Source organism: Eumetopias jubatus, unplaced genomic scaffold, assembly GCF_037043125.1.
Source record: "Eumetopias jubatus isolate StellerSeaLion01/CBP00866 unplaced genomic scaffold, mEumJub1_p1.0 scaffold_13, whole genome shotgun sequence".
NCBI classification, from domain to species: domain Eukaryota; kingdom Metazoa; phylum Chordata; class Mammalia; order Carnivora; family Otariidae; genus Eumetopias; species Eumetopias jubatus.
The window spans coordinates 7,573,521-7,600,179 of record NW_028274819.1 but is presented as its reverse complement, the minus strand read 5'-3'; the positions used below and the strand labels follow the sequence as shown (position 1 = coordinate 7,600,179).

The 26,659-nt window shown below is 58.6% G+C and overlaps 1 protein-coding gene across 2 annotated transcripts; it reads right to left on the bottom strand.

Annotated features, from left to right (window-relative positions):
- Positions 1 to 87: 87 nt before the first annotated feature.
- Positions 88 to 26,659, bottom strand: CDC42BPG (CDC42 binding protein kinase gamma). Of its 2 annotated transcripts, none has more exons than XM_088017957.1 (37): positions 26,452 to 26,659; positions 23,687 to 23,778; positions 23,522 to 23,605; positions 23,052 to 23,147; positions 22,600 to 22,748; positions 21,957 to 22,050; positions 21,538 to 21,738; positions 21,161 to 21,409; positions 20,654 to 20,733; positions 19,765 to 19,862; positions 19,596 to 19,676; positions 19,215 to 19,303; positions 18,931 to 19,110; positions 18,538 to 18,630; positions 18,274 to 18,395; positions 18,126 to 18,198; positions 17,786 to 17,892; positions 17,584 to 17,698; positions 17,201 to 17,349; positions 17,036 to 17,124; positions 16,692 to 16,744; positions 16,497 to 16,595; positions 16,349 to 16,408; positions 15,961 to 16,066; positions 15,595 to 15,728; positions 15,328 to 15,467; positions 15,155 to 15,236; positions 14,192 to 14,408; positions 13,557 to 13,619; positions 12,844 to 13,443; positions 11,731 to 11,828; positions 11,562 to 11,646; positions 11,315 to 11,435; positions 11,044 to 11,161; positions 10,715 to 10,838; positions 10,497 to 10,582; positions 88 to 383 (listed from the first exon to the last, which is right to left on the bottom strand). In XM_088017957.1, the coding sequence occupies exons 1-37, from the start codon at positions 26,609 to 26,611 to the stop codon at positions 192 to 194; spliced, it is 4,779 nt and encodes a 1,592-aa protein (XP_087874083.1). In that variant the 5' UTR covers positions 26,612 to 26,659; the 3' UTR covers positions 88 to 191. The 2 variants fall into 2 exon arrangements, with proteins under 2 accessions (XP_087874083.1, XP_027974135.1); XM_028118334.2 differs by lacking the exon at positions 88 to 383 and adding an exon at positions 8,130 to 9,479 and having other exon boundaries at positions 26,452 to 26,658.

Here is a 26,659-nt window from a genome sequence, read left to right as displayed (position 1 = left end):
CGACTGTCCGCGGTGGCTGATGGGAGTGGTAGTCCGCTGCTCTGGGCTCCCCGGCGGTAGGTGAGGAGTGGAGGCTGCACCACCTTCCTGAGATCCTCGGGGATTGGTCACGCCATTTCACGCCCCCCAGGTAGGCCGTGAACCGCGGTGCATTCAGGGAGATGTAGTCCGGGGAGTGACCCAGACATTCCTCAGGCGGTCCCTGCGCTTAGGCTGTCACGTGAGGTCAAGATGTGAGGAAAACTGGGGCGCCTGGGTGGCTCAGTCGTTAAGCGTCTGCCTTGGCTGAGGTCATGATCCCAGGTCTTGGGCTCCGTGCTCCTCGGGAAGCCTGTTTCTCCCTCTCCCTCTGCCTCTGCTGTGTTCCCTTTCTCACTGTGTCTCTGTCAAATAAATAAATAAAATCTTTAAAAAAAAATGTGAAGAAAACGGGTACTTTCAAACACTGCCAGAGTACTGTAAGTGCGTTCAAACACTTGAATTGGATATTTATCAGTATCCGTTAACATGTAAACGTGTCTGCTGTATGTCTAGCAATTCTTCCCTAGTTCTGCTCTTGAGAAAATTTAATATATGTGCAAAGATGAACATCTGAAGAATCATTATTGTTATTTGTAATAGGGTAAGAGCATGTTGTTGGAGGGAAAAAAGCTTCAGAACGATATGTATGGTAAGATACTATCTATATTAAGAACATTTTTATTTTTTTAAAAAGAGGCTTTTTTAAAAAAAAGATTTTATTTATTTATTTGCCAGAGAAAATACAAGCTTGGGAGTGGCAGGCAGAGGGAGAAGCAGGCTCCCCACTGAGTGGGGAGCCTGATGTGGGGCTCTATCCCAGGACCCCGGGATCATGACCTGAGCTGAAGGCAGATGCTTAACCAACTGAGCCACCCAGGCACCCCTATTAAGAACATTTCAAAACTTCAAAATAATACTAAATAATTTCTACAGAATCATCCATTCACCTTCCTTATTCATTCAACAAACAGATTTTTGGTGCCTGTGGGCCAGGCACTCAGTCCTAGGCACTGGATATATAGCAGTGAGTAAAGTATCAAATTTCTGCCCTTCTTCACGTCTGTGGGTATTTTCCCCCCAATCCATAAGCCTAGTCTAATCATGAGAAAACATCTGGCAAGCCCAAACTGAGGAACATTCTACCAAACACTTGACCAGTACTCTTCAAAAGTGTCAAGGTCATAAAAGATGAGGAAAGACAGAAACTTTTGCAGATTAAAACAGAGTAAGAAGACAGGACAACTAAATGCAACATGGTGTTCTGGGTTGAATTCTGGGACAGAAAAAGGACATCAGTAGAAAAAAATGGTCAATAGGGTGGCTGACCGTCATAGCCAGGACTGAGGGCACTTCGAGTATGGGACTTTTAGTCTTAACACCAAACTAGTCAGGGCACCTGGGAACCCTCCTTGTGAAATTCAAATAAAGTCTGTGGCTTCGTTCGTAGTTTTCATCAGTTAGGTTTGATAAATGTATCACTATTAGGTCAGATGTTAACATTAGGGGAACCTGGGCGAAGAGTATATGGGGGATGAGATCACCAATGACCTAGTTCTGGGGTACTTCTTCGCATAGAGATTAGGAGACCAGGAGGAATGAGCAAATGAGACTGCCGGAGAGACAGGAAGAGAACCAGACGAGCATTTGTGCAGAAGAAGATGGACCACCGAGACAGGGGTGTTACTGATAGTGTCAGACGCTGTTCATAGGTCAGCAAACTGAGCATGGAAGACTGACTGGATTTGGTTCAGGGGGAATGCCTGGTGACCACATTAAGAGCAGTTTGGGAGCAAAAGCCTGAAGTTCCTTGGCTCAAGAAAAATGAGAGGAAAGAAATTGGAGACAGTGCTAATACTCAACTCTTTCAGGGAGCTTTGCGGCAAAGACAGGAGAAAAATAAGATGGCAGCTGGTGGGTGGGGCGGGGGAGGGGGAAAGAAGGTCAAAGGAGGTTGTGGTGGTGGTGTTTAATAGGGGAGAATTGCAGGACTGATGGCCTTGAATGCGTGGAGGGAATGGGAGTTCCTGAGTGGCAGGTTTGGCCTTTGTTAGGAGCATGAACAGTTTCTCTGCAATAATTGGAGAGAAGGCAGAATACATGGGAACATGTCCTGGTACTTTAATTTTTTCAATGAAAACAGGAAACCCAGTTGGTTATCTCTTTTCCTCCACACCTTTGCTCAGATGTCACCTTCTCAATGAGGCTGACCCAGACCTGACCAGCTTACTTGAGATCACACTCTGTGGGGCGCCTGGGTGGCTCAGTCGGTTAAGCATCTCTTTCTTTTTTTTTTTTTTTAAGATTTTATTTACTTATTCATGAGAGACAGAGAAAGAGAGAGAGAGGCAGAGGGAGAAGCGGGCTCCCAAGGAGCAGGGAACCCGATGTGGGGCTCGATCCCAGGACCCTGGGATCACGACCAGAGCCGAAGGCAGACGCTTAACCATCTGAGCCACCCAGGCTCCTCTCTTTCTTTTTTTTTAAAGATTTTTTATTTATTTGAGAGAGAGAGACACAGAGAGAGAGGGAACACAAGCAGGGGGAGTGGGTGAGGGAGAAGCAGGCTTCCGGCTGAGCAGGGAGCCCGATGCGGGGCTGGATCCCAGGACCCTAGGATCCTGACCCGAGCCGAAGGCAGACGCTTAACAAATGAGCCACCCAGGCGCCCCAAGCATCTGACTCTTGATTTTGGCTCCGGTCATGATCTCAGGGTCCTGGGATTGAAGCCCCCCTCCTCCCCTGGGCTCTGCACTCAGGAGGGAGTCTGCTTGTCCTTCTGCCCCTCCCCCCATGCTCTTTCTCTCTCAAATAAATAAAATCTTAAAAAAAAAAAAAGATCATACTCTCCAACACAAAATTCTCCTTCAGTCCCTCCACCCTGCTCTACTTTTCTCCCCCCTAAATTACTCACATCTTCTAGAAGAGAGTTTCTCAACCATGTTACTATTGACATTTGGGGCTGGATAATTGTAGTTGGGGACCGCCCTCTGTGCTGTAGGATGTTTAGCAGCATCCTTGGCTTCTACCAACCAGATGCGAGTAGCACTTCTTCCCCCGTTGTGACAACTAGTAATGTCTCCAGACATTGCCAAATGTCCCCTGAGGGGGAGGGGGGCCAAAATTACCCCCAATTGAGCATATTATATAACCATTCCAGCATGTTATATAACTTACTTATTTGTTTATTGTTTGTCTCCTACCACCAAAATATAAGCTCCACAAGGACAAGATATTGTCTGTTTTGTTTATTGATGTGTCCCATATGCCCAGAATAGAGTCTGGCATATAATTGGTCTTCAGCAAAGATTTGCTGAGTAAATAGATGCATTATGCAAAAGAGTAACTATAGTGATTGACCTGGAATTTATGCTGCGTGAGGAGAGACGTAAGGACACATGAGGGATGAGGGACAGCAAAAGTGTGGCAAAATCCGTGGATTGTAGGTTCCGGTGGGGTCAAAAGTTTACCGGAGTTGGGGTGATAGAGCTGGACAGATAGGCGTGTTGGTTAGAGATGCTTGAGATAGGGATGCTTGGGACTGAGATTACGGGGAGAGAGCTGCTGTTATTGGCAATGAAAAGACCTAGCCCAGTACTTCCAGTAGAAATATAACATGAGCTATATATATAACTTTAAAATTCCTAGTAGCTATTGGGGCGCCTGGGTGGCTCAGTCGTTGGGTGTCTGCCTTCGGCTCAGGTCACGATCCCAGGGTCCTGGGATCGAGCCCCGCATCGGGCTCCCTGCTCCACGGGAAGCCTGCTTCTCCCTCTGCCTGCTACTCTCCCTGCTTGTGTACTCTTCTCTCTCTTTTGCTCTATCCCTGGCAAATAAACAAATAAAATCTTAAAAAAAAATAACGTCTGAAATGTTATTTCAACTTGTAATCGGTATAAAAATTATTAATGATAATTTATATATATATTTCCACACTAAGTTTTTGAAATCTGCTATGTATTTTATACTCAGAGCACATCTCACTTCAGGCTAGTCACTTGTCAGCGGCTCCACAGCCCATGGAATTGGTGGCTCTCGTGCAGGTCTGGAGCAGCTTTCCAGGATGGCTACAGGAGTGTGTGGCTTGGGCAGAGTGGAAGACACGGTCACGGGACCCAGGGCTGGATCATCTGTTTGTTATGGCACAGTCTCTAAGAATGAAAACCGGAGCAGGAGGGAGAGAGTGACAGGAAGCCAGGAGCTAGAAATGGTCAAAAAAGGAACGATCCATGGGTTGGGAGATGTCAGAAACAAACTGGAGTGCACGCCAACTTGAGTTTTTGAAAGGAGGGAGGAGGATGTCTGTAAGCATCAATGAGAATCATGGAGAGCACCTACCCCACCTCCAGGCCCAGTGATAGAAGGTGGGGGGCAGTAGTGACCTCAGGGTTCCTGCTAGAGCAGGGGGTTAAGGACCATCTACAAAAGGGGATAAGGACATGGGGGATTTTGCTGAAGACGGACCAGGAGCCCGGAGGGCACCGTGGAGAGCTATTAGGAGCTGAGCATAGAGATGAGGTCAGAAAAGGGGACGGCCAGAGTATGGAGAACCTAGGACGCCTGAGTCCCTTGCCGTGAAGCTGAGGGTGAGGGAACCTGCCAAGAGTAAGGAAGGCCTTGAAGCTCTGACTTGATTCCCGCTGATGGAAGCAAGGAAGCTGCAGGAGGGTGACCCCTCTTGATGTCTGGCTTATATGGCAACACATAGACATAAACTCATCTCATGGGGGGAGGGAAGAGAGTCACAGGGGAATTCACCCTCTAATTTACCTCTCCTCTAATTGCCTCTCCCCCCTACTTGAGTTCTTGTTCACTCTGCTCTCTCTTTCTCCCTCTCAAATAAACAAACAAATAACAGGGAAAAAAGACCAAAAGAAAAGATTTTATTTATTCGAGAGAGAGTGAGCATGCACACATGAGCAGAAGTAGGGGGGGTTGCAGAGAGAGGAGAAGTAGACTCCCTACTGAGCAGGGAGCCCACTGTGGGGGCCCCATCCCAGGACCCTGAGATCATGACCTGAGCCCAAGGCAGATGCTTACCAACTGAGCCACCCAGGTGCCCCAGCTACGTAATATTCTTGACAAAAACGTTAATGGGGAAACCATCAGAAAAATGTAAATTGCAGTCCATTCAACAAAATAACAAGCCTGGACCCTTAAAAAATGTTAATATCATGGAGACAACAAAAACGGGAGGCCAAAAGAATTGTTCCAGGCTAATGGGAGACTAGAGAGCCTAGACCAAATGCAACATTTGATCCATAATTAGATACCCGATTTTTAAAAAATGGTATAAAGAACATTTTGGACACAGTTGTACCATGAACTGGGCAGCTTAAACAACAGAAAAAAATAGAAATGTCTTGTCTCCCCATCTGGCATTTGGAAGGCTGAGGTCAGGGTGTCAGTGGGGCTGATTCCCTCTGAGGCCATGAGGAAGAATCTGGTTCAGACCTCTCCCCAGCTGCTGGGGGTTTGCTGACAATCTTTGGTGGTCCATGGCTTGTAGAAGCATCACCCCGATCTCTGCCTAAAGCTTCACATGGTCTTCTCCCCGAGTGTGTGTCTCTGCATCCAAGTTTCCCCCTTCTTTAATTAAAAAAAATTGGGGGGGTGCCTGGGTGGTTCAGTTGGTTAAGTGTCTGACTTTGGCTCGGGCCTTGATCTCAGGGTCCTGGGATCGAGCCCCGCGTCAGGCTCCGAGCTCAGCACAGAGTCGCCTTGTCCCTCTGCCCCTCCCCGTTTGTACTCTGTCTCTCAAATAAATAAAATCTTAAAAAAAAAAAGGTAAAAAAAAAGTTTTTAAAGTAAACTCTAACCCCCATGTGAGGCATGAACTCACAACCCCAAGATCAAGAATCACACGTTCTATCGACTGAGCCAGCCAGGCGCACCCAAGTTTCCCTTTGGAAAAGGAACCGGTCATATTGGATCAGGGCCCACCTTAATGAACTCATTTTAACTATTTCTGCAATGGTTCTCTTTCTTAGTAAGGTTATACACTGAGCTATTTGGGGTTAGGACTTCAACAAACAAATTTGGGGGGATCACAGTATATCCCATAACAGATTGTCATTAAATAATATTGTTGCATCAGTGTTAAATCTCTTGAGACAGTAACAGTAACTTCTGGTGGCTCCTTATTTATTTATTTATTTATTTATTTATTTATTTATTTATTGCCAGAGAGAGAGAGAGAGAGAGAGAGAGAGAGAGTGAGAGAGCACAAGGAGGGGGAGTCGCAGGCAGTGGGAGAAGCAGGCTCCCCGCTGAGCAAGGAGCCCGACGAGGGACTGGGGCCCTGGGATCATGACCTGAGCCAAAGGCAGAGGCTTAACCGACTGAGCCACCCAGGCGTCCCCACCTTTCTTTGGATCTACTTATTTAGAGAGAGAGCGCGATGGGGGAGGAGGGGGCAGAGAATCTCAAGCAGACTCCCTGCTGAGCACGGAGCTAGACCCTATGCTCGAGCCCAGGACCCCGAGATCATGACCCAAGCCGAAATTAAGAGTCGGACACTTAACCAACTGAGCCACCCAGGCGCTGCACAGTCGCTCCTTATTCTTAAGGGATGCCCAGTGAAGTATTTAGGTGCTCAGTTCAAGACGTCTGCAACTTACTTTCAAATGGTAGCAGGATACACGCTATGTACACATGCAGGTATTGACAGATATGGAGGCAAGGCAGAGGCAGCAAAATGTTAACAGTTGGTGAGTATAGGTGGAGAATCCAAGGAGTTCTTATTTTCTCGATCATTCTGTAGGTTTGAAATTTGTCCACATAAAACATTGGGAGAAAATTAATTATATTTCTTTATTTTTAAGATTTTATTTTTAAGTAACCTCTACGCCCAGCATGGGGCTTGAACTCATAACCCCGAGATCAAGAGTCGCCTGCGCCACTGACTGAGCCAACCAGGTGCCCTGGGAGAAAATTAATTTTTTAAAAATGTGGAAATCTTTTGGCTAAATCATTGCTGGGTATCTGGGAAGCAGCATTTCCCCAACTTGGAGAGGATGGCTGCGGGCCTTAGCTTGCAAGAGGTCTCGGTGTCCCTGCCCCCTCTCTGGGGTTCTCCATCTCAGTGGGTGGAAGCAAACATTTCCAGAATGGGCTGAAGGCATTTTACACTCATTGCACCAAAGTCTCGCCAGAACCTCCCATGAAGTGGGTTTTAGGATCCCCCATTTACAGATGGGGAAACGGAGGCTTAGAGAGGTCAGATAACTTGTTCATGACTGCACAGCTAGACTAGAATTCAGGTTGTGTGACTCTCGAGGCTGGAATTCCCTGGGCACCCTCCAACTCCCATCCCCAAGCAGATGTGACACTGGGGTCCCTTTCCTGGTACTTTCCCCAGTTTAGGGCTGGCCATGAGTCTCAGGGCATAGCCCTCAGCTCCCCAGGCCTGCCCCGGTTCCAGGGTCACAGGCTGTACGCTCCTTCCTCACGCGCCTCTTGGGTCCTGTCAGTCAGGGAGCCTTGAGCTAGGAACCAATGAGAGTCCTCCCACGCCTACCAGCCTGGGTGGGGCAACAGGGTGCTGGCACCCCTGGTGTGCCCTACAGATCCCGTTCTACCTTGCTCCACCCAGCTCCGTGCCCCCAAGGCTGCGCTGTTTCCGCTGTTCCCGGAGCTGCAGGGAACAGGCTCTAGTGTCCTTTGGCTGCTGCTTGTGTTTGGAACGAAGGGAGGCGGGAGGTGGAGGGAGGGAGTCAAGGGAGGTATGAGGAATTTATTCCTGGGCTGGCTGCCTTTCTGCTCAACCACAGCCAAGTCCTACTGAGAGCCACAGTGACTATCAGGGGACACCACTGCCTCTTCCTGCCTGTGGGGGCTAACAGCTTCCCACCCGCTAGGGCTCAGGAGCACCGCCTCTCCTTGGTGGGCTCTACGACCACTGCCCACACTTTTGTAAACCGTCCCTTTGCTGTTGAACTGTCCTCACCCCCATCTGCATGTGTCACATGACTCCTGAAAGTATGGGGGAGACAACTCAGTCTGTAACTGTCCCTGACATCCCTGTTCCTCCCTCCATCTCTGATCTTCCCCCTCCCCCCGCCCCCATTTTGAGCCCCACGGGGACAGATCCAGGCAGGGAGGCCAGCAGCTTAAAAAGTCGTCTTTATTGGTTTCTTACTGCCTCACAGAGCATCAGGGTCAATCCCTCCTGGGAATATGGCGTTTGAAGAGATAAATACTTATTTTGCCCCCAACTTGTCAGTAGAGGGAAGTTTAATAAAAATAGTAATATAATAACAATAATAATGACTATGATCAATAATAAAACGCCCCCTATGATCCCCTAATACACAGGTGGTTGAAGCTTTGAGAAGAAGGACCACCCCCCTTTCTGGGAGGGGCCAAAATGTACCTGGAGACCCTCCAGCGGCCCCCATCAGGTGCCATCTCCCACCACGTAGCCTTTATAAATACCCTCCCCATCCCATCCCTGTCTAGGAATGATCTCCCCCGTGGGCGGATCAGATGCAAGGTCAGTTGGTTCTCAGGGCCCCTCTCTGTTCCCAACCCCGCCAAGCTCCTCCCCAGAGAGAGAGGGCCCCTATCAGTAGTGCTCTCCTCCCGGGCCCCCCTTGGCTCTCTGCTCTTCACTGCTCCTCCTTTATCCCCCTCCTCCTCTGGATGCCTCTTCCCTCCTGCCTCTCCCACTTCCTTCCCTGCCCCTTCCCTCTCCTACTTCCTTCACCTACATCTTCCTTCACTTACAGCCTCCCTGCTCCTTGTCTATCCTCCTTTCCTTTGAAAAAAAAAAATATATATATATATGTATTTTTTTATTTTGTAAGTAATCTCTACACCCAACGTGGGGTTGAACTCACAACCCTGAGATCAAGAGCCACATGGTCTACTGACTGAGCCAGCCAGGGGCCCCACTCTCCTCTCCTTTGGATCAGACTCTGCCTTTCCTACCTTGACCCCGAGCGGAGACGGCAATATGCCCCAACTTGGCCTCACCTAGAGGCTAGACGGTCCACAGCCAAGAGACCCCACATTGTTCCCAGGGACCCAGTCCTTCTCCATCCCTCACCCCAACTCTTGCTTGCAGGCCTTCTGAGGCTTGGCACTGGAAAGGAGAGCTTTGGCACAATCGCCCCTGGACTCCAGGGCAGATGGGCCCCCAGGGCAGAAAGGGGGCCATCCTATTCCCAGTAGCTAGCACAGACAGGGGCTGGGAGCAGAGGGGAAAGGCCGGATAAGGGCTGGGAGTCAGGGCCCCCAGGTCCTGGGTACCCAGACCAGCCTCCGAGTCGCTCTCCAACCCAGGCCCTCCCTGAGTCCGAATTTCCACACATCCCGGGCCAGCCGGAGCATGGCATTCCTCAAGCTCTTTGCTCGTTTCTGTCTCTCGGTCCTGGGATCGGGGTGGGCCCTGCCAGAGGGTGTCAAGGGGAGCCCTCTGACTCAGGGGCTGGGGGGAGGCTCCGGGGCCGTTCTGACACCTGGAGGGGAAACAGAAGGAAGGACTCTTTTCTCACCAGACCAGTGGCCCCCAGGGGCCTTCCCAGGACCCATCACCTCCTGCATCCAGACCCTTGGAGGAGGCCAGATGTGAGGTGGGAGTGGGGCTGTAGGAGAAAAACCCTGGAGCCCAAATCAAAGTCCCTCTGTTCATTTACTCTATTCTTCCTCAGTCAACAGACACGCTTTACTCTGGGCAGGCAGAAGACAAACCTGACCTTCGCTATCAGGGAGCCCACAGTTGAGGGAGGAGGACTGGCTTCGGAGGAAGACCATAGCACAGAAGGACTGACAAGGAGGGGTGGAGGGAGCAGGGCACGGGCCCTAGGGAGGCTGGTGGCTGCCAGGCAACCAGGTGATTTTTGGAAAGGGTGCTATTAGTGCAGAGCTTTGAAGGTGGCCTGGATGTTAATGAAAGGGCCTTCAAAGAGGGTGGACGTCAGGGACAAGAGCCGGAAGGTGTGAAAGAATATGGCAAATCCCAGAGCTCTGAGTGGCCTGGTGCGGCTCCACTGGGGGTGGCAATGGAGAAGTGGCCTGAGGGTGAATGGGAGCCTTCCCAGCTCCCCTTATGTCTTCCCCTGTCCCCAGCCAGAGTGGACTCTCCTCTGATCCTTCCACCTCAGGTTGGGCCTCTAAAGAGTTGCCCTTCTGTGGCACTCTCCCCATGTGTCAGGCACCCTGCTGAAATCATCATCACCTCATACGGTTACCACTTCTAGAATAATCTCAAATAATAACCTCATTTATAAGTGAAAGAAGCTGGACATCTCGCCCAGGGCCACACTCCTGGGACAGTCAGGGCCAAGATTCCCACCTAGGCCGACCTGCCTCCAGGTCTCTGTTGGGGCCCACTGTGGGGAGAGTCTGCTTCTCGTAGGATCCAGGGCAGGGATGGGCTCAGCTTGTTCTCTGGCTTCAGGTCCCAGCACAGGGTCTAGCACAGAACAGAACTACCTGTGTTTTTACATGGGAGGGGAAAACCCCCATCAGCTCACCTGTATCAGGGAGTCTGCGGGGCTCAGAGATCCCTGGGGGCAGGACACGGACTCGCTGGACAGAGATGTCCAAGGCTTCCTCTTCACTGCTCCAGGAGCAGGGTGGGGGCGGGGCGGGGGAGACACAAAAATCCAAGGTCAAATATGAGGGGTCCAAAGGGCGTGGAAACTTTGGGGAGGGAAATGGGAGGCAGTGGAAGCAGCGGGGTTGTCCTTACCGGCGTCCGCGTCTCCAGCGAGCCCGTCGCTGCCCACGGAGGCTGGGCGGCGCGAAGCCTCCGAGAAGCTATGGGGACGCTGGGGGCCGAAGCCGCGGGTACCTCGGCCCTTCCCTTCTGGAGCCTGTTGGGGGACAATGCAGAAGGGCTGAGGCCGGGCGGCGCACCATCCCAGGGCAAATGAACCGCAGTGGGGCCCCCAGCCTGGACGTGCTGAAGTCCCGGGTCCGAGGTAAGCAGAGGGCTGCGATCGGCTCAAGCGCGTCAGGAAGGCCCGTGATTGGCTGAGCCTCACTAGGGAAGCTCGTGATTGGCCCCGGAGAACTCACCCGGGGCAGGTCCCTGGCGCTGGGCTTCCCGTCCGTGGGGCCCACGTGCACCAGGTGGTTGAAGTTGGTGGGCGGTGAGATGAGCTTGGAGCGCACAAAGGGGTCCTTCAGCATCTCCCTGCGGGTGGAGGGAATATGGGGGGGAGGGGCGGCGCAAGAGATCTCCTCGGCCCTCTGCCGAAACGCCCCCGCCCCTGGAACCGGCCGGGGCTTCGCCCCGCCCCCAAGCCTGGGGGGGGCCCCGCCCAGCCGCCGCGTCGCGCACGCGCACCTGCGCCGCTGCTGCCGCTGCTCCTCAGACACTCGGAAGAAGAAGTGGCGCTTGCTCTTGGTGCGGAGCAGCTGGCGCCGGCTGTTGTCAGTGAGGTCGGGGATGTCGAACTCGTCCTTCTCTGTGGGAGTAGCAGAGAGCCGGACGGTGCTCCCAAGTCCCCAGGGCCCGTCCGCTGGAGCTCAGGGTCACACATCCACACGTGAACGCACACACTCCGCACTCGCTTGCACACGCACGTCCTCACCTGCCAGCCGGTTCCTGAGGTAGGTCAGGCGGACCTTCTCCGTGCCAAAGAGGAACAGGGAGCCCTCCGGGTTTAGGGGTCGCACCTGAGGCAGCAGGCACAGAGGTCAGCCGTGCTCCCCAACTGCACCCCGGTCCAGGGCCAGGGAGGGGTCTGGGCAGGCCCTCACCTTCTTGAGTGGCACCGTCTGGACCCATTCTGCTTTCCTTACATCAAACACATCGATGGAGTTCTCGCTGAACACTGTCAGGTAGGGGGCTGCATAACCTGCGGGGCAGGAGACCGCGCTCGTCAGGCACCTCTGGGGGCTTGTTTCCTCGGCTGTGGCCTGGGGAACACCCCCCTGTGTCCTCCGCCCTACAGTAACTTCCACGCCCAACCAGAGGTCCTTTTGAAGACTCCAGGTTGCCCCACCCAAGGTCCATAAGGAATCAGAGATTACAGCCATGGAGCACTCGCTCCCTATCTGGCATGCCAGGCAAAGTTCCAACCACTTGGCAGACTTTTTTTTCCTTCACTTCTTAAACAACTCTGGGCAGGTCGTATTATCACCCCTAACTTACAGATGACAGAATGGAACCCCAGAGCTAAGTAAGGGCCACGGTCACCCAGTGGTGAGTGAGAGCTGGGAATTAGCCCTGGGCAGTCTGATTCCAACTCCCACAGACGAAGTCTGGGCTGCACCCAACCCACAGGCCCAACCCCAGAAGAGCCACTGCTTGTGAAGGGAGCTCTGTCCCTGTCTTCTAGCCTGGACACCATCTCACAGTTACCTCCTCCACTGCCCTGTTCATTCGTTCATTCACTCATTAATTCCTCCAAACATTCATAGCCCCTAAGGTGTGCTTCCCTGGGCTGGGTGCAGGATGGGATGAAGAAACCAGCCCCAGCCCATTCCGTAGGCCCCCACTGTACCAAACCAGTCATTAGAAGAAGGTGCGAAAAGCAGTAGGGCAGAGGTCTGCACACAGAGGTGGGGGAGCAAAAAGGAACAAAGGACCAGCAATGGGGGAAGGCAGGGCAGGGAGCGTGAAAGCAGTAATGACAATGGCAGAAATCATGGTGGTCGTTTGCGGAGAGCCTACCAGCTCCAGGCCCAGAGCTGGCACTGCGGCTGGACTTGGTTAAGAGTTTGCCAGGTACAGGAAGAACAGTTCAGGCAAGGGGGGAAGAGCATGAGCAGAGGCCTGGGAGAGGAAGATCTGGGGCAGCCCACTGAGGGCAGAGCAGGGGGTGGTCAGGCAGGAGGACCCTCCACAGCCTGGCCCTCTGCAGGCCTTACCCCAGCCCGTGGGCACTGCTGGCCACAGCAACTCGTGGATGCGAGACTTGCGGCCGGCGCTGTCCACATAAACCCCCGCAGTGGTGAAGAGCAGCAGGAACTCACTAAGGCTGAGCTCCACGGCGCCCAGTGCCTCGCCCAGGCCCCCGCGGGACGGTGGCAGCTCCTCAGGCACCAGACCGGCCCCTAGCGCTAAGGGCGCAGCCTCGTTGAGCAGCGGGTAGAGGGCGAAGGCACCGGCGGCTCCCACGCACAGCCGGTCGCCCAGCAGCCCCAGGCTCTGCACAGGTGCGGGTGCCTGCAGCTCTCGGATGCGGCGCTGCCAGGGCCCTGGGCCTGGGCCCAGCTGGTAGCAGAGCACCTGGCGCTTGACGGCTACACAGAGAACGGGGGTGCGGGCCTGCAGGATGCGCCCGGCTGCCAGCACCTGGCAGCCTCGAGACTCGGGGATCTTGGCACCCACCACCTCCGTGCTCTCCAGCTTGGCCAGGGCGAAGAGGCGCACGCTGGGGCCACGGCCGCACAGCACAACCAGAAGGCCCGCCACAGGGCTCACAGCCAGCCGCTGCACCCGCCGGCACTCGCCCACCTGGAAGATGTCTTCAGGGTTGGCAAAGGAGAGTGTCACCAGCAGGTGGGTGAAGAACAGCCCCGTGCCCATCCTCCTCTGGCCCCTGGGGCTGACCCCCACCCAGCTCCACCCTGGCCTGTACCATTGCTATGCAGGTGGATCACAAACAGCCCGTCCTCGGTGCCCAGAGCAAGCCGGTCCTGGTCTAGTAGGGGGAGGGAGAGAATCAGGGGTCAGGGAGCCCATCTGCACCCTCCCTGTCCTTGCTGAGCCTCAGTTCCTCCTGAGGACATGGGGATGGCAATCACAGCTCTCTAGGGCAGGGGCTGGCTCAGGGCCGCGGCCAGCTGCCCGGGGAAGCCAGGAGGCACTGCTCCCTCACTTCCTCATGGAGGTTCCGCTGAGCGCCAGGCTCCTGGACAAACATAGCAGCTCCACAGGAGGTGGTGTGAGGCTCCCCTGTGGTCTCCCTGCTGCCAATAAGAAAGCCGGGACGGGAGCCCTCATTCGTCTCTTGCTAAAAGCCTTTGCTCTTTTCACTCACAAGATTCTTTGAGAAAAAGCAGAAACTGAGGCACAGAGAAATGGAGTGGCAGAAGCCAAGCCCCCGGCCCCCTGGCTCAGGCTGCCCACACAGCCATGCCCAGGGGAGGGTGACGTCCATAATGTGGAGCGTCCGCAGCTCATGGCTGTAGGGACTGGGCAGGGACCCTCCCAACAGGCCCAGACTTCTCCCCGGAGCCCGCCCAGGGCGATGCCCCTCAGCATGCGGCTCACCGATGATGGCGGCGCAGAGTGCATGGGGCAGCAGCGGCAGCCCATTGTCATAGGCTTCCTTCAGTGTGTACACCGGCCTCGGCCTTGGCCGCGTGTCCAGCAGCAGCCGCTGCAGCTCGCCCAGCACCTGCAGCCAGCGCTCCCGCTCGGCCTCGCTCTCGGCCAGCAGCAGCACGGTGCACACGGCGGGGGGCACGGTCAGCTGGGAGGCTGTCACCTGTGGGCAGGGACCCAGGCTGCAGGGCTGTGGGTCGACAGCCGGCCATCCCCTCCCTCCGCCCCAGTGCCTCTTAGCACCAGGTGAGCGGCCAGGTGCAGGGCCAGAAGCTGTCTTATAGTAGGTGATTCGCCAGACAGGACGGTCAGAGCGTCACACCAACAAGGCCACAACCCAGAGCCAGTGCCGTAGTCGGGGAGGGACAGGGCATCGTGGGAACACACAGCCCCAGGCCGACAGTGAAAGATGACCTCCCCGGGGAAGAGACATTTCTGCTGGAGCCCAGGGGGTGAGTGGAGTAACCAGGAATGGTCCAGGCTAAGGAGAGGCTCGGGGGCGGCCTGAGCCGAGCAGAGCAAACAGGATGGGAAGGGTCCGTGGTTATAGGGCACTTTTGGAACTGGAGAAAGCGAGCCGTGTTCCAAGCAGAGAGAGGCTCCAGAGGGAGGCCAGGGAGGCCCACAGGGTCAGAAATATGAGGCCTCAAGGCCACGGTCAGGAGCGCCCTGCGGGCGATGGGAAGCCACAGAAGGATCCTAAATGAGCAGAACATGGCCAGCTTCACAAACGGAAAGCACACTGCACTGTGGGATGGAGGGTACCGTAGCCATCCTTGTGGAGGTGGCGCGGGGGTGGGGTGGGTGGGGGTGGAGAGGGCAGCCACGGAGAAGGACACAGAGAAGGGTGGCTGGAGCAGGGCTGCATGGAGGCGGATGGTGGCCCGGCCCAGCCTGCCCGGCACTCACCCTAAAGATGCGGGGCAGGTCCCTGGACTGGGCGTGGATAACATCAGAGGCCAGGACCGGGGTGGCTGAGAACTGGGGGTCCCTGGGGAGGTCCATGGAGTTGGTCAGAGGTCACAGGGCCCCTGGCCGCCTCCCCCCACCACCATAGCCCTTCGCCCCTGCCAGGCACCCACCTCAGATCGAGGGCCTGCAGCAGGGCCCCACTGGCCGGGCTGAGCCGTGGGTCAGGGGCATCAAACAGGAGCAGGCGGGAGTCGCTGAGGGCTGCGAACACGCGCTGCCAGCCGCGCCGGACACCCGAGGGCCGCGGCACCTGCACGGGGGCGGGGGGGGGGGTAAGGCAAGCATGGGAGGGCCTGCTGGGCTCGGCCCCGCCCGTGCCAGCCACCCCTGCCCCCTCCCCGGCCAGCTGCCCCCTCCCCGGCCAGCCACCCGCTCACCGACAGGAAGCCCTCGTAGGCCGTGCCCGTGCCCGTTTCGGGGTGCACTCCCAGGGCTGCGCGGAGGAGGTCAGGGGGCACGGGGCAGGGCGGGGCCTGGGGGGCACACGCTGAGTGACAGAAGTAGCCACAGGCTGTGGGGAAATCAGGAGAAGCCGGTGGTGTGATGCTGGGTGGGGACAGCCCAGAACCAGGACTCTGAACTCTCACCAATTTTCCCATCACGTGAGAAGAGACAAAACAAGAGAGCAAAATGGAGCAGCGGAAACGAGCCGCGGAAAGTCAGGGTATGTCAAGATTAGGGCTGTCTCATTCCTTCCACCCAGGGACGGGAGGGGGGCGTGAAGGTGGGGGGGGGGGGCTCACCATCACAGCCCAGGCCCTGGCGGCCCAGGCCCAGCATCAGCGAAGTGCAGCGGAGACACTTGGTAGGGGATGGGAAGCTCCGGGGCCGCAGCACGTGTGAGCCAGGCTGGGAAGGTGGGACAGCCCGTTACCCTCGCCTGACCGTGGCCTCCCAGGGCCCTGCATCCCACCCCCAAGGCCAACCTGAGGGGTCAGGTGGGATGGGGGAATGGGCCCGTGGCAGTGTGAACCCAGCCCCAGTGAGTCTGTCACAGCGCTCAAACTCACTGCCACCGTCCCCCGTGGGCTCTACCAGCCATCATGCCCGTGGAGGGACCCAAGCAGGTCCTTGGAGACCTGGCAGAATGGCTTGGTGCCCCCAGCCTCCTCCACCCCTCCAGGTGCTGACCTTTGCAGGAGGACCTTCTGCAGGGGCAGTGGGAGCAGCAGGTGCCTTGGGGAGCACGGCCTGAGGGGAGGCAAGCAAACAGGTGAGGAGGGCACAGGCAGCCGGTGGGGCCCAGCCCCCCAGACATGGGACTCCCGCCTGTCCTCACCCCCAGGCGCAGGCTGCGGCGGCCCTCTGGCCTCAGCTCTGGCTCCACACCAGGCCTCAGGGCCTCCCCTGAGAGGCCAGGGTCCTTGGTGGAATCCTTCTGGGGAGTGAGATGGGGTGGGGGGTAGGGGGGAGTCAAGGCCCCTGTGCTTCTCCCCAGGACTCCTCCCAACCAGCCTGCATGCACAGTTCTTACCTCTGAGCTCCGGAGGGACAGGAAGGGAATCAGGGAGTTCGAGGGCTTAGAGTCTGCAAACAGAGAGCACAGGTCACTGGGGGTGGGTCCCTGGCCCAGGCCTAACACTCGTTCCTGAGGAACTGGGGGTCAGCAGGAGCCTCAGTTTCCACCTCGGTGAAATGGAGCAATGACTGCAGGCCGTGGTGGGCTCCGTAAGTGCCAGGCAACAGTGGGGTAAGCAGCAGAGTCTGGAACGAGCTCTTGTCTCCACAGTCCTGCAAGGCCATCGTGGGCCCCCCTTGGTCCCCACGAAGCTTGAGCGGGGGTCTCGCTCCCAGACAGGCAGGCAGACGAGCACTTACCCCCTGGGCCGCGGGCCGCTAGTCCTTCCCGCAGCGCAGCCAGTTCCTGCTGCAGGCCCTGGTTCTGCTTCTCGGCCTCCTGCAGGCGGCTGGGGGAGGGAGAGCTCGTCAGAGCCCCCCACAGACGTCTGGAGCCCCCTTTGCAGGGCCTGCCCGTGCTCTCACCTCTCGGCCTGCAGCTGGGCCTCTTGCATCTGTGTCAGCCGCTCCTGCAGGCTCTGCTTCGCCCGGATCTCAGCCTCCAGGGCCGACTGCAGCTCCAGCCTGGCAGAGGCCTCCATCTTCTGCAGCCGCCGGGCCTTCCACTGGTGGTCCTGGTGGCCAGGGGGCGTCCAGGTAAGACGCCCCCCAGGGCCTGGGCTGCCTCAGAGGCCCCTCCCACTCGAGCGCACTGCCGTCCATGCCACCTGGCCAGACTCAAAGCTCTAGACTGGCCACTGACCCACTGTGAGCTCAGGCAGTCACTGACCTTCCATGAGCTTGGTGTCCCCGCCTGCCAAGTGAGGCTCCTGGCACGCCCGCCCCCCAGGGTGTTTGCAGGGGCTCACCAGCGGCCGGGGAGGGAGCGTCTGGGTGCCCACGTTCCGCAAGGACTCCAGCTCCTCAGCCATCTTGGTGGCCAGGGCCTGCAGGTAGCCTCTTGAGACCTTCTCATCATTCACCCTGATTGGGAAGGCGGCTCAGGGTCCTGGCCTGGACCCTCGGCCCTGCCTGGGCCCAGCCCCTCCCCGCTAGCCCCTCGGCCCCCACCAGCTGAGGATGTCTGCGATCTGGGCCTCCCAGTTGCTCTCCGTCTCCCGCCGTTCGCCCTCCAGCTGCTGCTTGCTCTGTTGCTCCCGCTCCAGCTCTTCCACCAGCTGGGGGCCAGGCGGGAAGAGGGGTCAGTCCCCAGGGGCCCCCACATGCCCCGGAGCCCCATCCGTGTCCACCCTAGTTTACCCACCATAGCTCGCCTGCCAGCTGTGGGTGCCACTGGGCTGGGGAGACCGCCTGCTCTGGGACCCTGGCAGCTCGGACTGTCCACCCGGCCAGCTCCCCACCCCTGTCCCACTGCCTGTAGTTCTGTCCGCCCTCCGTCCGCCATGCTCACCCGCTCCTGCTCCAGGCTCAGCCGCCGGTTCTCTTCCTGTAGCCGGCACAGAGCCTCCTCCTTCCCACTCAGCCTGGGGAAGAGAGGATGACTCGATGACTCCCAGCACAGGCCCTCCTCCAGTCCCCCACCCGGCAGCCCAACTCACCCGCGGCCCCGGGCCTGCTCCAGCTGCACACGCAGGGCAGCCACCTCCTTCCTCAGCTGCGCTTCCTGAGGCCCGCCCTCAGGCAGCCCCGTGCCATTGGTCTCAGAGGCTGTGTGGATGGTCTTGAGGATACAGAGAGCGATCAGGGCAGGGGCCTGAGGAGCTATGGCCCACTCCACTCCAGGGACCCAGGTGGGGCCCTCAGGGCCCTGAGTAGGTCGGGCCAAAGGAAGTGTCCCTTGGAAGAGGGTAAGACCTCACTACCTTGACCCGGAAAGATTCCTTCTCAAGACTTCGCTCCCTCTGTCTCTGGAGCTGTGTCACCTCCCGGCAGAGGGCGGCCACCTGGGCCTGCAACTGTGACGAGGCGTGGGGGCAGCCACTGCTGACCGTGTCCACCCCAAGCCACTCCCCCGCCTTGCTACAGACTCTGGGGCCTGCCGGCCACAGCAGGAATGCAGGCAGTGAACCTCCAGCCGCCGCCCGCCCCCCCCCAAACGCATCCCCTGGCTCGGGCCTCAGTCAGCCACAGTGGGGCCACAGAGGCACGTGGTGTTGCCAGCACCGAGGCCTGAGCTCCCTAGGCTTCCTCCAGCCACCCTGGGGGGCCACGAGGGCAGGGCTCTGCCGCTGTCCCCACCTGCCCCCATCACTCACCCTTCTGCTGTTGTCCTGGGCTTCCTCCAGCTGGGAGCTCAGGGCCTGGGTCTGGCTGGCTGCGGCTGCCTCTCTCTCCTGGGCGTCCTGCAGCCTCTGGAGCAGGTCCTCCTGCCGCTCCCGGGCTCTGCGGAGCTCCTGTGCCTGCCCCCGCAGCCCTGCCTGAGCCTCGGCCAGCTCCTGGGCGGCCCGAGAGGAGGCGGGGAGGGCAAAGCCTGGAGTCAGCACACGGACCCCCTTAGCGTGGAGCCCTGGGCCGCGCCCCCACCTCACCAGGCCCTCACCCGGACGAGCCGGTCTCGCTCCTGCCGTAGGTTGCAGTCCTGGCCCAGGCTACCACCATCCATCTGGGCCTTGCTGTCCTTTGGTGTCTCTGCCAGGAATCGTCACTGAGGCCCACACGTCCTGATAGCCTCAGCCAGACACTCTGCATGCAGTGGCTCACAGAACCCCCACCACAGCCTGGGAAGTGGGTCTCCTTGGCCCATTTTCTACGTGTAGGCTCAGAGAGTTTAAAATACTTCTCTGAGATCACACCTCATATACAGGGTCAGGGCGGGACTGGAATCCAGGTTGGACTCAGGTGTGCTGGGGAAAGCCGCTCAGCCTCCAGGGCAAGCACGGGGGAAAGAGGTGGGGTGGCGGGGGGGGGGGGAGCGGGATACCTGACAGCCTGCCCTGTAGGGTCTGCACTTCCTTCCGTAGGCGCTCCAGCTCCCGGTGGTCTGAGGAGACCTGCAGGGCCTCTGCAGAGCAGGGGCACCCGTTGGTGAGTAGCTAGTCCAGCAGCAGCTCCCGGGTCAGACCCACCCGGCCCGGCTGGGGAGCCCGTACCTTGGAGCTTCTGGCTCAGCTCCATCTTCTCCTGCTCCAGACAACGGAGCTGCTCCTCGAGGCCAGCCAGCTGCTCAGAGCTGCTCTCAGGGCCCGGACTGGGGACAGCAGGGCGACCCGTGTTGGCAGAAAACCCTCCCCCCCAATAGCCCGCCATCTTCCCGCATCCAGTCGTCCGTTCATCCAAGAAACACCCTCTGTCCGCCAGCTCTGTACCCAGCCCTGGGCTCCGTGCTGGCAGAAACAGACCAGCCTGGACCAGACCCCAGCCCAGGGCTGTGCCCGAAGGTCCCCCAGACCCAGGTTCAAGCCCCAGCCCTGGCCCTTTTGAACAGTCACCTAACATATCTGAGGAACACCTCAGTTTCCTCACCGGCCCTCTCGCAGGGACTGGCACCAGGATGGGGTGTTTTGGGCCAGCTGGCCCCATGCCCAGCACACAGTGGCGCTCGGGGTGCGGGTCAGACGCCTTTGCTTGCACCTCAGAGTGCCTCCTCATCTCAGTCTCAGGCCAGCCCCTCGAAGGAACTCGATCACCCAACCCAGTGTAAAATTGGCATAAAGAGGCATAAAGTGCAGCTCAGGGACTTGGAGGGGCCCATCTAACTCTAGGCCTCTGGTTCTGAGTCCAGGACACTCTCCGCCTGCGTGGAGGGTCCTCTAAGGGCCAGATGCTGGGATGGGACCCATGGGGGGCATAGGCAGGGCTCCACCAGAACTTGAGGACATGGGAGATATCTTCCCGAGGGCTCAGAGCATACTCCCGGAGCACCTGTCACATGCAGGCACCAGGTAGGCCATTCAGCCTCTTTCCCGGGGTCCCAGCGGGCCACGTTCCCAGTGTCCTCCAGGCCGGGCCCCCCTCTAGGTATGTGAGGACGAGACTCACCTGCCCGAGGTGTAGGTGAAGCCCACGAATGGCAGGTGGTGGCCGGAGAAGGCTCCGTGGGAGGGTGGTGGGAGGGTCCCCTGCAGAAGGAGAAGCAGTGTCACACTCAACAGGCAGGCCTGGCTCCAGGCTGAGGCTCAAGACCCAGGGGACTCCCCTGGGACTGGGAGTGCCGACCTCCTCCTGCTCAGAGGGAACTGAGAAGGGTGACGTGGCCCCCGCCTAAACAGACCACGATTCCCATAAGCCTTTACGGCCATGGCCTCCCACGTGCCGCTAGAGTCTTCTCCCTTACAAGACCTCTGGTTAACAGGATGACACTTGAGGTCCGAGGACCTTCAGCCGTTACAACCCACCGTGGCACAGGTGAACCCGCTCAGGTGAACCATAACGCCCGTGAGCCTCTGGAGTGCGAGGGCCTCATCCTCCACCCAGCAGCTGCTCTGGAGAACTTCTGGGGGCTCCCCACAGCCAGCAAGGGTCCAGGCAGTGGGACCCACTACTCACCGGATGGTTGAGGGTGTCGTCGTCCACGTCAAAGTTGGAAGTGTCCACGGGCCCACGAAGCTCAGGGATGTAGGGAGCAGTGCTGGTTGCCAGTCGCTCCCAGTCCACGCCTTCAAAGAAGGGGTGGTTCCGGAAGTCGTCCAGCCCCCCGCGACCCAGCCGCCCCTCCTGGCGGCACAGCAACTGGCGGATCAGGTCCCGGGCAGTGGCCGGCACGTCAGGCACGTCCGAGGGAAACTGCAGATGGTCCTGCAAGCCAGGGGGAGGGAGGGGTGCAGGTGGGCGCCCAGGACCCCACCCCCACCTGCGGGCGTCCCAGCCGTGGGGGCTCAGGACTCCTGCTGCCCTCCCAGAGCCCCAGAGCCTGGCAGCCAGACCTCATGGTTCATGATCTTGCCGTAGGTTTCCACCAGGGATTCAGCATAGAAGGGCGTCTCCCCGAAGAGCAGCTCGTAGGCACAGACGCCCAGGGACCACCAGTCACACTGTGGGCCGTAGTGGCCTTTGCCTTCCTCCATGGCCTGCAGGATCTCAGGGGAGATGTAGTCCGGCGTCCCTACTGCCACTGACGAATCCACCTGGTGGGGGAAGGGAGGTGAGGATGCCATGAGGACAGCCTTGGGCTTGGCTAGGCCTGATGGCCCCTCACCAGAGCCCCTGGTCTGGCCCTGACACCACCACCGCCCCCCCTCAGGCTTAGCCAGCCTGCTGACCCCACCTGGGGCCTCGACTCAGTCCTTCCTTCCCCTGGAAGCTCTCTGGGCCGGGTGCCCCTGCCCTCACCCTGGGGCCTTACCATACCACTGTTGTTGAGACGGAGGCACGAGCCGAAGTCAGCCAAGCGGATGTGACCGTTCATGTCCAGTAGGACATTGTCCGGCTTGACATCCCTGGGGGAGCGCAGGGGAAGAGGGGCTTGACATCAACCGCATGTGTAGGTGTGTGTTCAGGCGCATGCCTGGATGTGAGTACATGGGCACATGCAAACCCCAGCGCGTATCTGCTCACACGTATTCCCGTGAGCACACAAGAACGGTGTGTATGCATGCATACGGTGGGGGGGCCGGTGGGGGGGGTGGAGGCTGGTGGCGAGGGCTCCTGGCTCTCAAGAAGGAAGAAGGTGGTTAGATGGGGAAAAGCCGACCCGTAAGGATGATCTCTGGCAGCAGCAGGGCACGCTGTGGGGGATGCAGGAGTCAGACTTCCCGGGTGCAAACCGCTAGCTGAGTCACCTCGAGCCAGGTGCTTACCTAGGCTAAGCCCTGACTTTCTCACCTGTAAAGTAGGGACAAGGGCAGCCCCCATCACATAAGCTTTTTAGCATGAGGATTCAAAGGCGTCATGTGTACGAAGCACCCAGCATAGGGCTTGGCATGTGGGGGTGCTCAGCAACTGTCAGCTGTCCCCAGGGCAGTCAGCAGGTGGGTTGGGGGCCCTACCTGTGGACGTAGCCCAGCTGGTGCAAAGAGTGGATGGCCAGCACCATCTCAGCCAGGTAGAACTGGGCCAGCTCGGGCGGGAGGCGGTCCTCAAAGCGGCTCAGCAGAGTGAGGAGGTCCCCACCTGCATAGTAGTCCATCACCAGGTACTGGATGGTGGTGGAAAGGGGGATGGGCAAGAATCAGACAGGGAGGGTAGGGGGGTACCTGTCCCAGGGCCCTGCCTCCTGCCCACCTCCCCATGGTCCTGAGGGGTTCTGGGAAGGCGAGAGTGTCTCCCAGCAGCTCTAGGGTCGCCAGCTTCCAGCCAGAGCTCAGGCAGGGGCTCCAGGCCCAGCAGCTGGTGGGGAGTGGAAGCCTCGTGGTTCCCACAGGAGGGGTCTCTCTCTCCTCAGACCCAGCATCTCCTTTGTCCCCAGGCAACACCCTCCAACCTTGCCGAGTCTCCTCACCAGGTACTCGTCATCTTGGAAGGCATAATGCAGAGCAGTCACCCAGCGGCTGTCCCCCTTCACCAGAACGTCCCGCTCCTCCCGGAAACAGGCAGTCTGCAGCAGGTTTGGGGAGCGGGGGAAGCGTAGGATCAGGGCCCAGGAAACCCTCCTCCCCAGCTCACGGGATGAAGAATAAGTAAATCTAGGAGCTGGGACCGAGGTTGCCTGTGTGAGCCAGGGCCTGTGCTCTCTGGCTCTGGGTCTCAGTGTTACCATAAGGAAAATGGGAACTATGCTAGCTTCTAAGAAAGGCTTATCGTGGGGAAGCAATGGGGGAGGTTGGCAGTTGTTGGGGTGGGTCCTCTGCGGGCTCAGCAGCCTCGCCTGCCCCATCCCCAGCATGCCCTGTATGCCCCAGGGGCAGCACACCCGCCCCCGCCCCCTGCCCCTTGGTGGGGTGCCCAAGTCCCATCGGACCCCAAACTGACCTCAGCCCTCTTCAGCATCTCCCACTTGTGCAGCATTTTCATGGCAAAAATCTGCCCACTGTCCCTCTGCCTCACCACGGCGACCTGAGGCCATAGGGAGCACCGGGGTCAGCTCTGCCCAGGTGCGAACCCCATCTTCCCACCTACCCCATGCCTTTTGCTCACCTCCCCGAAGGCCCCTCGGCCGATCACCTTCAAGATCTCGAAGTCATCTCTCTGTAGCCTCAGCTCTTTCACCTTCGCTACAAAGGGGCTGGCTGAGGGGCACAGAGTGGGGCTCAGGGAACCCACAGGGAGGGCCCTGGCTCCCTCTCTTGCCTGGGGAAAACAGAAGCTGCAACCCCCAGGAGGCCAGAGCAGGGATGGCCTCCCCAGGGGCGGCCTCTGGCCAACTTGCTAAGAGGGACTGCAGACCCCTCATTCGTGAGTAGGAAGCACAGAAGGTGGGGTCTGGGCTTTGCCGACCAGCTGGCCCCCAGACCTCCTGAAATCCGTGGTTCCCTGGACCCACATCCCCAGACTCGAGGCATTCTCAGTCCCAGGGGCTGATGGAACTTGTAGTCCTTCCCAGTCTGGGGTTGACCCTGGCTGACCAGGTCACCCTGGGGAGGAAGGGGATACCGTTCTCACCCTCAGCTCACAGTTCTTGGCGCCTAGCAGGACCAGGCCTGGGCCTGTCTTGGGAAACTGGACGGACAACATTCCTTGTCCCCAGAGTCTTCCTTGCCACCGGGAGCTGTGAGCCCTGGTCTTGGGACCCTACAGGCACGGAGGTACCTGGCTGGGAGTGAGGCCTGAGGCAGCCCCAGAGGACAAGTCACACAGTGGTTCCGCAGGGCTCTGGGAGGACAGGCTTTGTGCTCCCCATGTGGGGCCTTCTCAGTCTGGAGGCATAAATAGGTCTGCCCACGTTCTCACAAGACTTAAAAACGGAGCCAAAAAACCTTTCCTGGCGCCTGATGCTGGCACCTGAGGGAGCGAACACTCAAGATCTTCTCCAGGCCTGACCAGCCCTACAACTCTAGGCCCTGCCTCCCTCTCTGGACTTGGCTTTCATCTGGGCAAGAGCCTCCTCTCCCAGTCCCTGATACTCCCTTGAGGGGCATCTCCAGCCACTCCCAGGCCTTTTCCAGGCCGGGAGAAGCCACGAGCCTGGGGAGGGAATTGGAGCCTGGAAACTCAAGGAGGCAAGAATGACTGGTGGGGGGTTGGGGGCAGCTGCAGTCTGGCTCCCTGCCTCAGTTTCCCCCTGCCAGCAGGTAAACTCCCTGCCAGCTGGGCGGGTCTGTGGGTGGGACAGAGAGCTGCTCCACAGGTTTATCAGGCAGAACCCCCACAGCAAGGGTGGTGTGGAAACTTCTTTACAGAAATTAATTGTCTCCTTCCCAGGTCTGTGTGTGCCGCTGGGGAGGAGCAGCCCGAGGCTTCCAAGGGGGAACTAAGGCCAGCGTGGCTACCTATCAGCCAGACAGGAGCCAAAGCCTGGGGCCCATAGCCAGGAGGATCACGGTCCCCAGGACAGGCTGCCCAGTCCTCTGGCCTTGCCGCAGGGGACAGGGGCTCTGGGCAGGAGCAGGGACGAGGTGGGGCAGGAGCAGAGTGAGTCACTGCCCTGCTGGTTACCTCGGGAGATGTCAACAGACAGGTCCCCATGCTGGGGTCCCAGGCGGAGACGCCAGAGGCTGGCAGGGAGGAGCACATGTGTGTGCAAACACACACACACACACACACACACACGTGTGCATGGGCATCACAGCAGGTGATGACAGCACGGTCAGATACACATGAGTAAGGTGCAGAAGTGACAGGGAGAGTGGCAGGCACCGGAGGCAGGGGCTTCCTGGCTGCCCTCACCCTGGAGGACAGGGCTGGGCTGGGGGCTAGCTCACTGGAATGTCTTGCAGGCCCCCAACCAGGCCAGGCCAGGCCTCGTGCCGGCCCAGAGCTAAGGAGTGCCAGGAACGCTAGTCACCCACTGGACAAACACCAGCCTCACCCCACCCTCCGGGCCGGGCCCCTATGCCCTCCCCGCCACGGCCTGGCCTGACATAACCAGGGAGGCCTGGGGCTCGTGCCAGGCCGGTGTCCACACCGGGTTGAGGGTTGCCCCAGGTCAGCCACTTCCGGTGACTCAGAGGAGTCAACCACGAAGGGGTGCAGACCCACCTCCAGCCAAGCCCCCCTCCCCGGCCCTGGGGAATAGACCTCAGGAAGTCTGGCCAGCGACCTGCACAGGGAAAGGAGCTGAGGTTAGTTCCTGTGTCCAGTTTGGGGTGGCCTTGTATGCCGAGAGATGGAAGTGTGTGTGTGGGAATGTCTGCAAGTGTGCAATCCCTGTGGATCTGGGAGTGGAAGTAGGCAAGTGTGTAACAGCCAGTGCAGTTGGGGTGGTGTTCAGGGTGAAGTGTGGGGCTCCCCAGGTCTCTCCTTGAGCTGTGAGTATCTCAGCGTGTCCGTGTGGTATGGGGGAGACTGAGAAAGCGGGTGTCGGTGCGGGAGACACACAGGGGTCTGCGTGTGTGCCTGTTTGTTCTCCAGGCTCATGAAGTATGATGTGTGAGCGAGGAATCCCGGATGTGACTCTGTAGCCATGTATTGTGTACCTGAGTCTGAAGTCTACACTTGGGACCAAACTTGCGTTGTGTCTGTGTAAGTTGTGTGTTGTGTACACGCGCCAGCTTCTGTGAGCGGGAAGGAGTGTGTGTGTGTCTGAGAGAGGGTAAGGTGTGCAGCTAACCGAGAGGGCCCAAGGGGTCGGGCGGCACGAATCGGGGCCGGTGCGGGCTCCGCGCGGGGAGCCCGTGGGGGTGCCGCTCCCTGCGGGAGGGTCTGTGGGCGCAGGGCGCGGGGGGGGGTGGAGAGGGTCCCGGCACGGTATCCCTCGGGCCGCCCCACCTTGGCCCCACCCCGGTCCCGCCCGGGTCACTCACCCCAGCTCAGGAACTGCGCCACGTTGCGCTCCCGCCGGAGGGGGGCGCTGCTGAGCTCGTGGTGCAGCCCCAGCAGCAGATCCAGGAGGCCGTCGAGCCCGGGGCCACCGCCGGCCTCGCCCCGCGCCAGCCGCTCCAGCGCGCGCAGCCGCCGCTCCATGGCTGCGGCCGGAGCCCCGCGCCCGGGCTAGAGCCGGGCCTCCCGCAT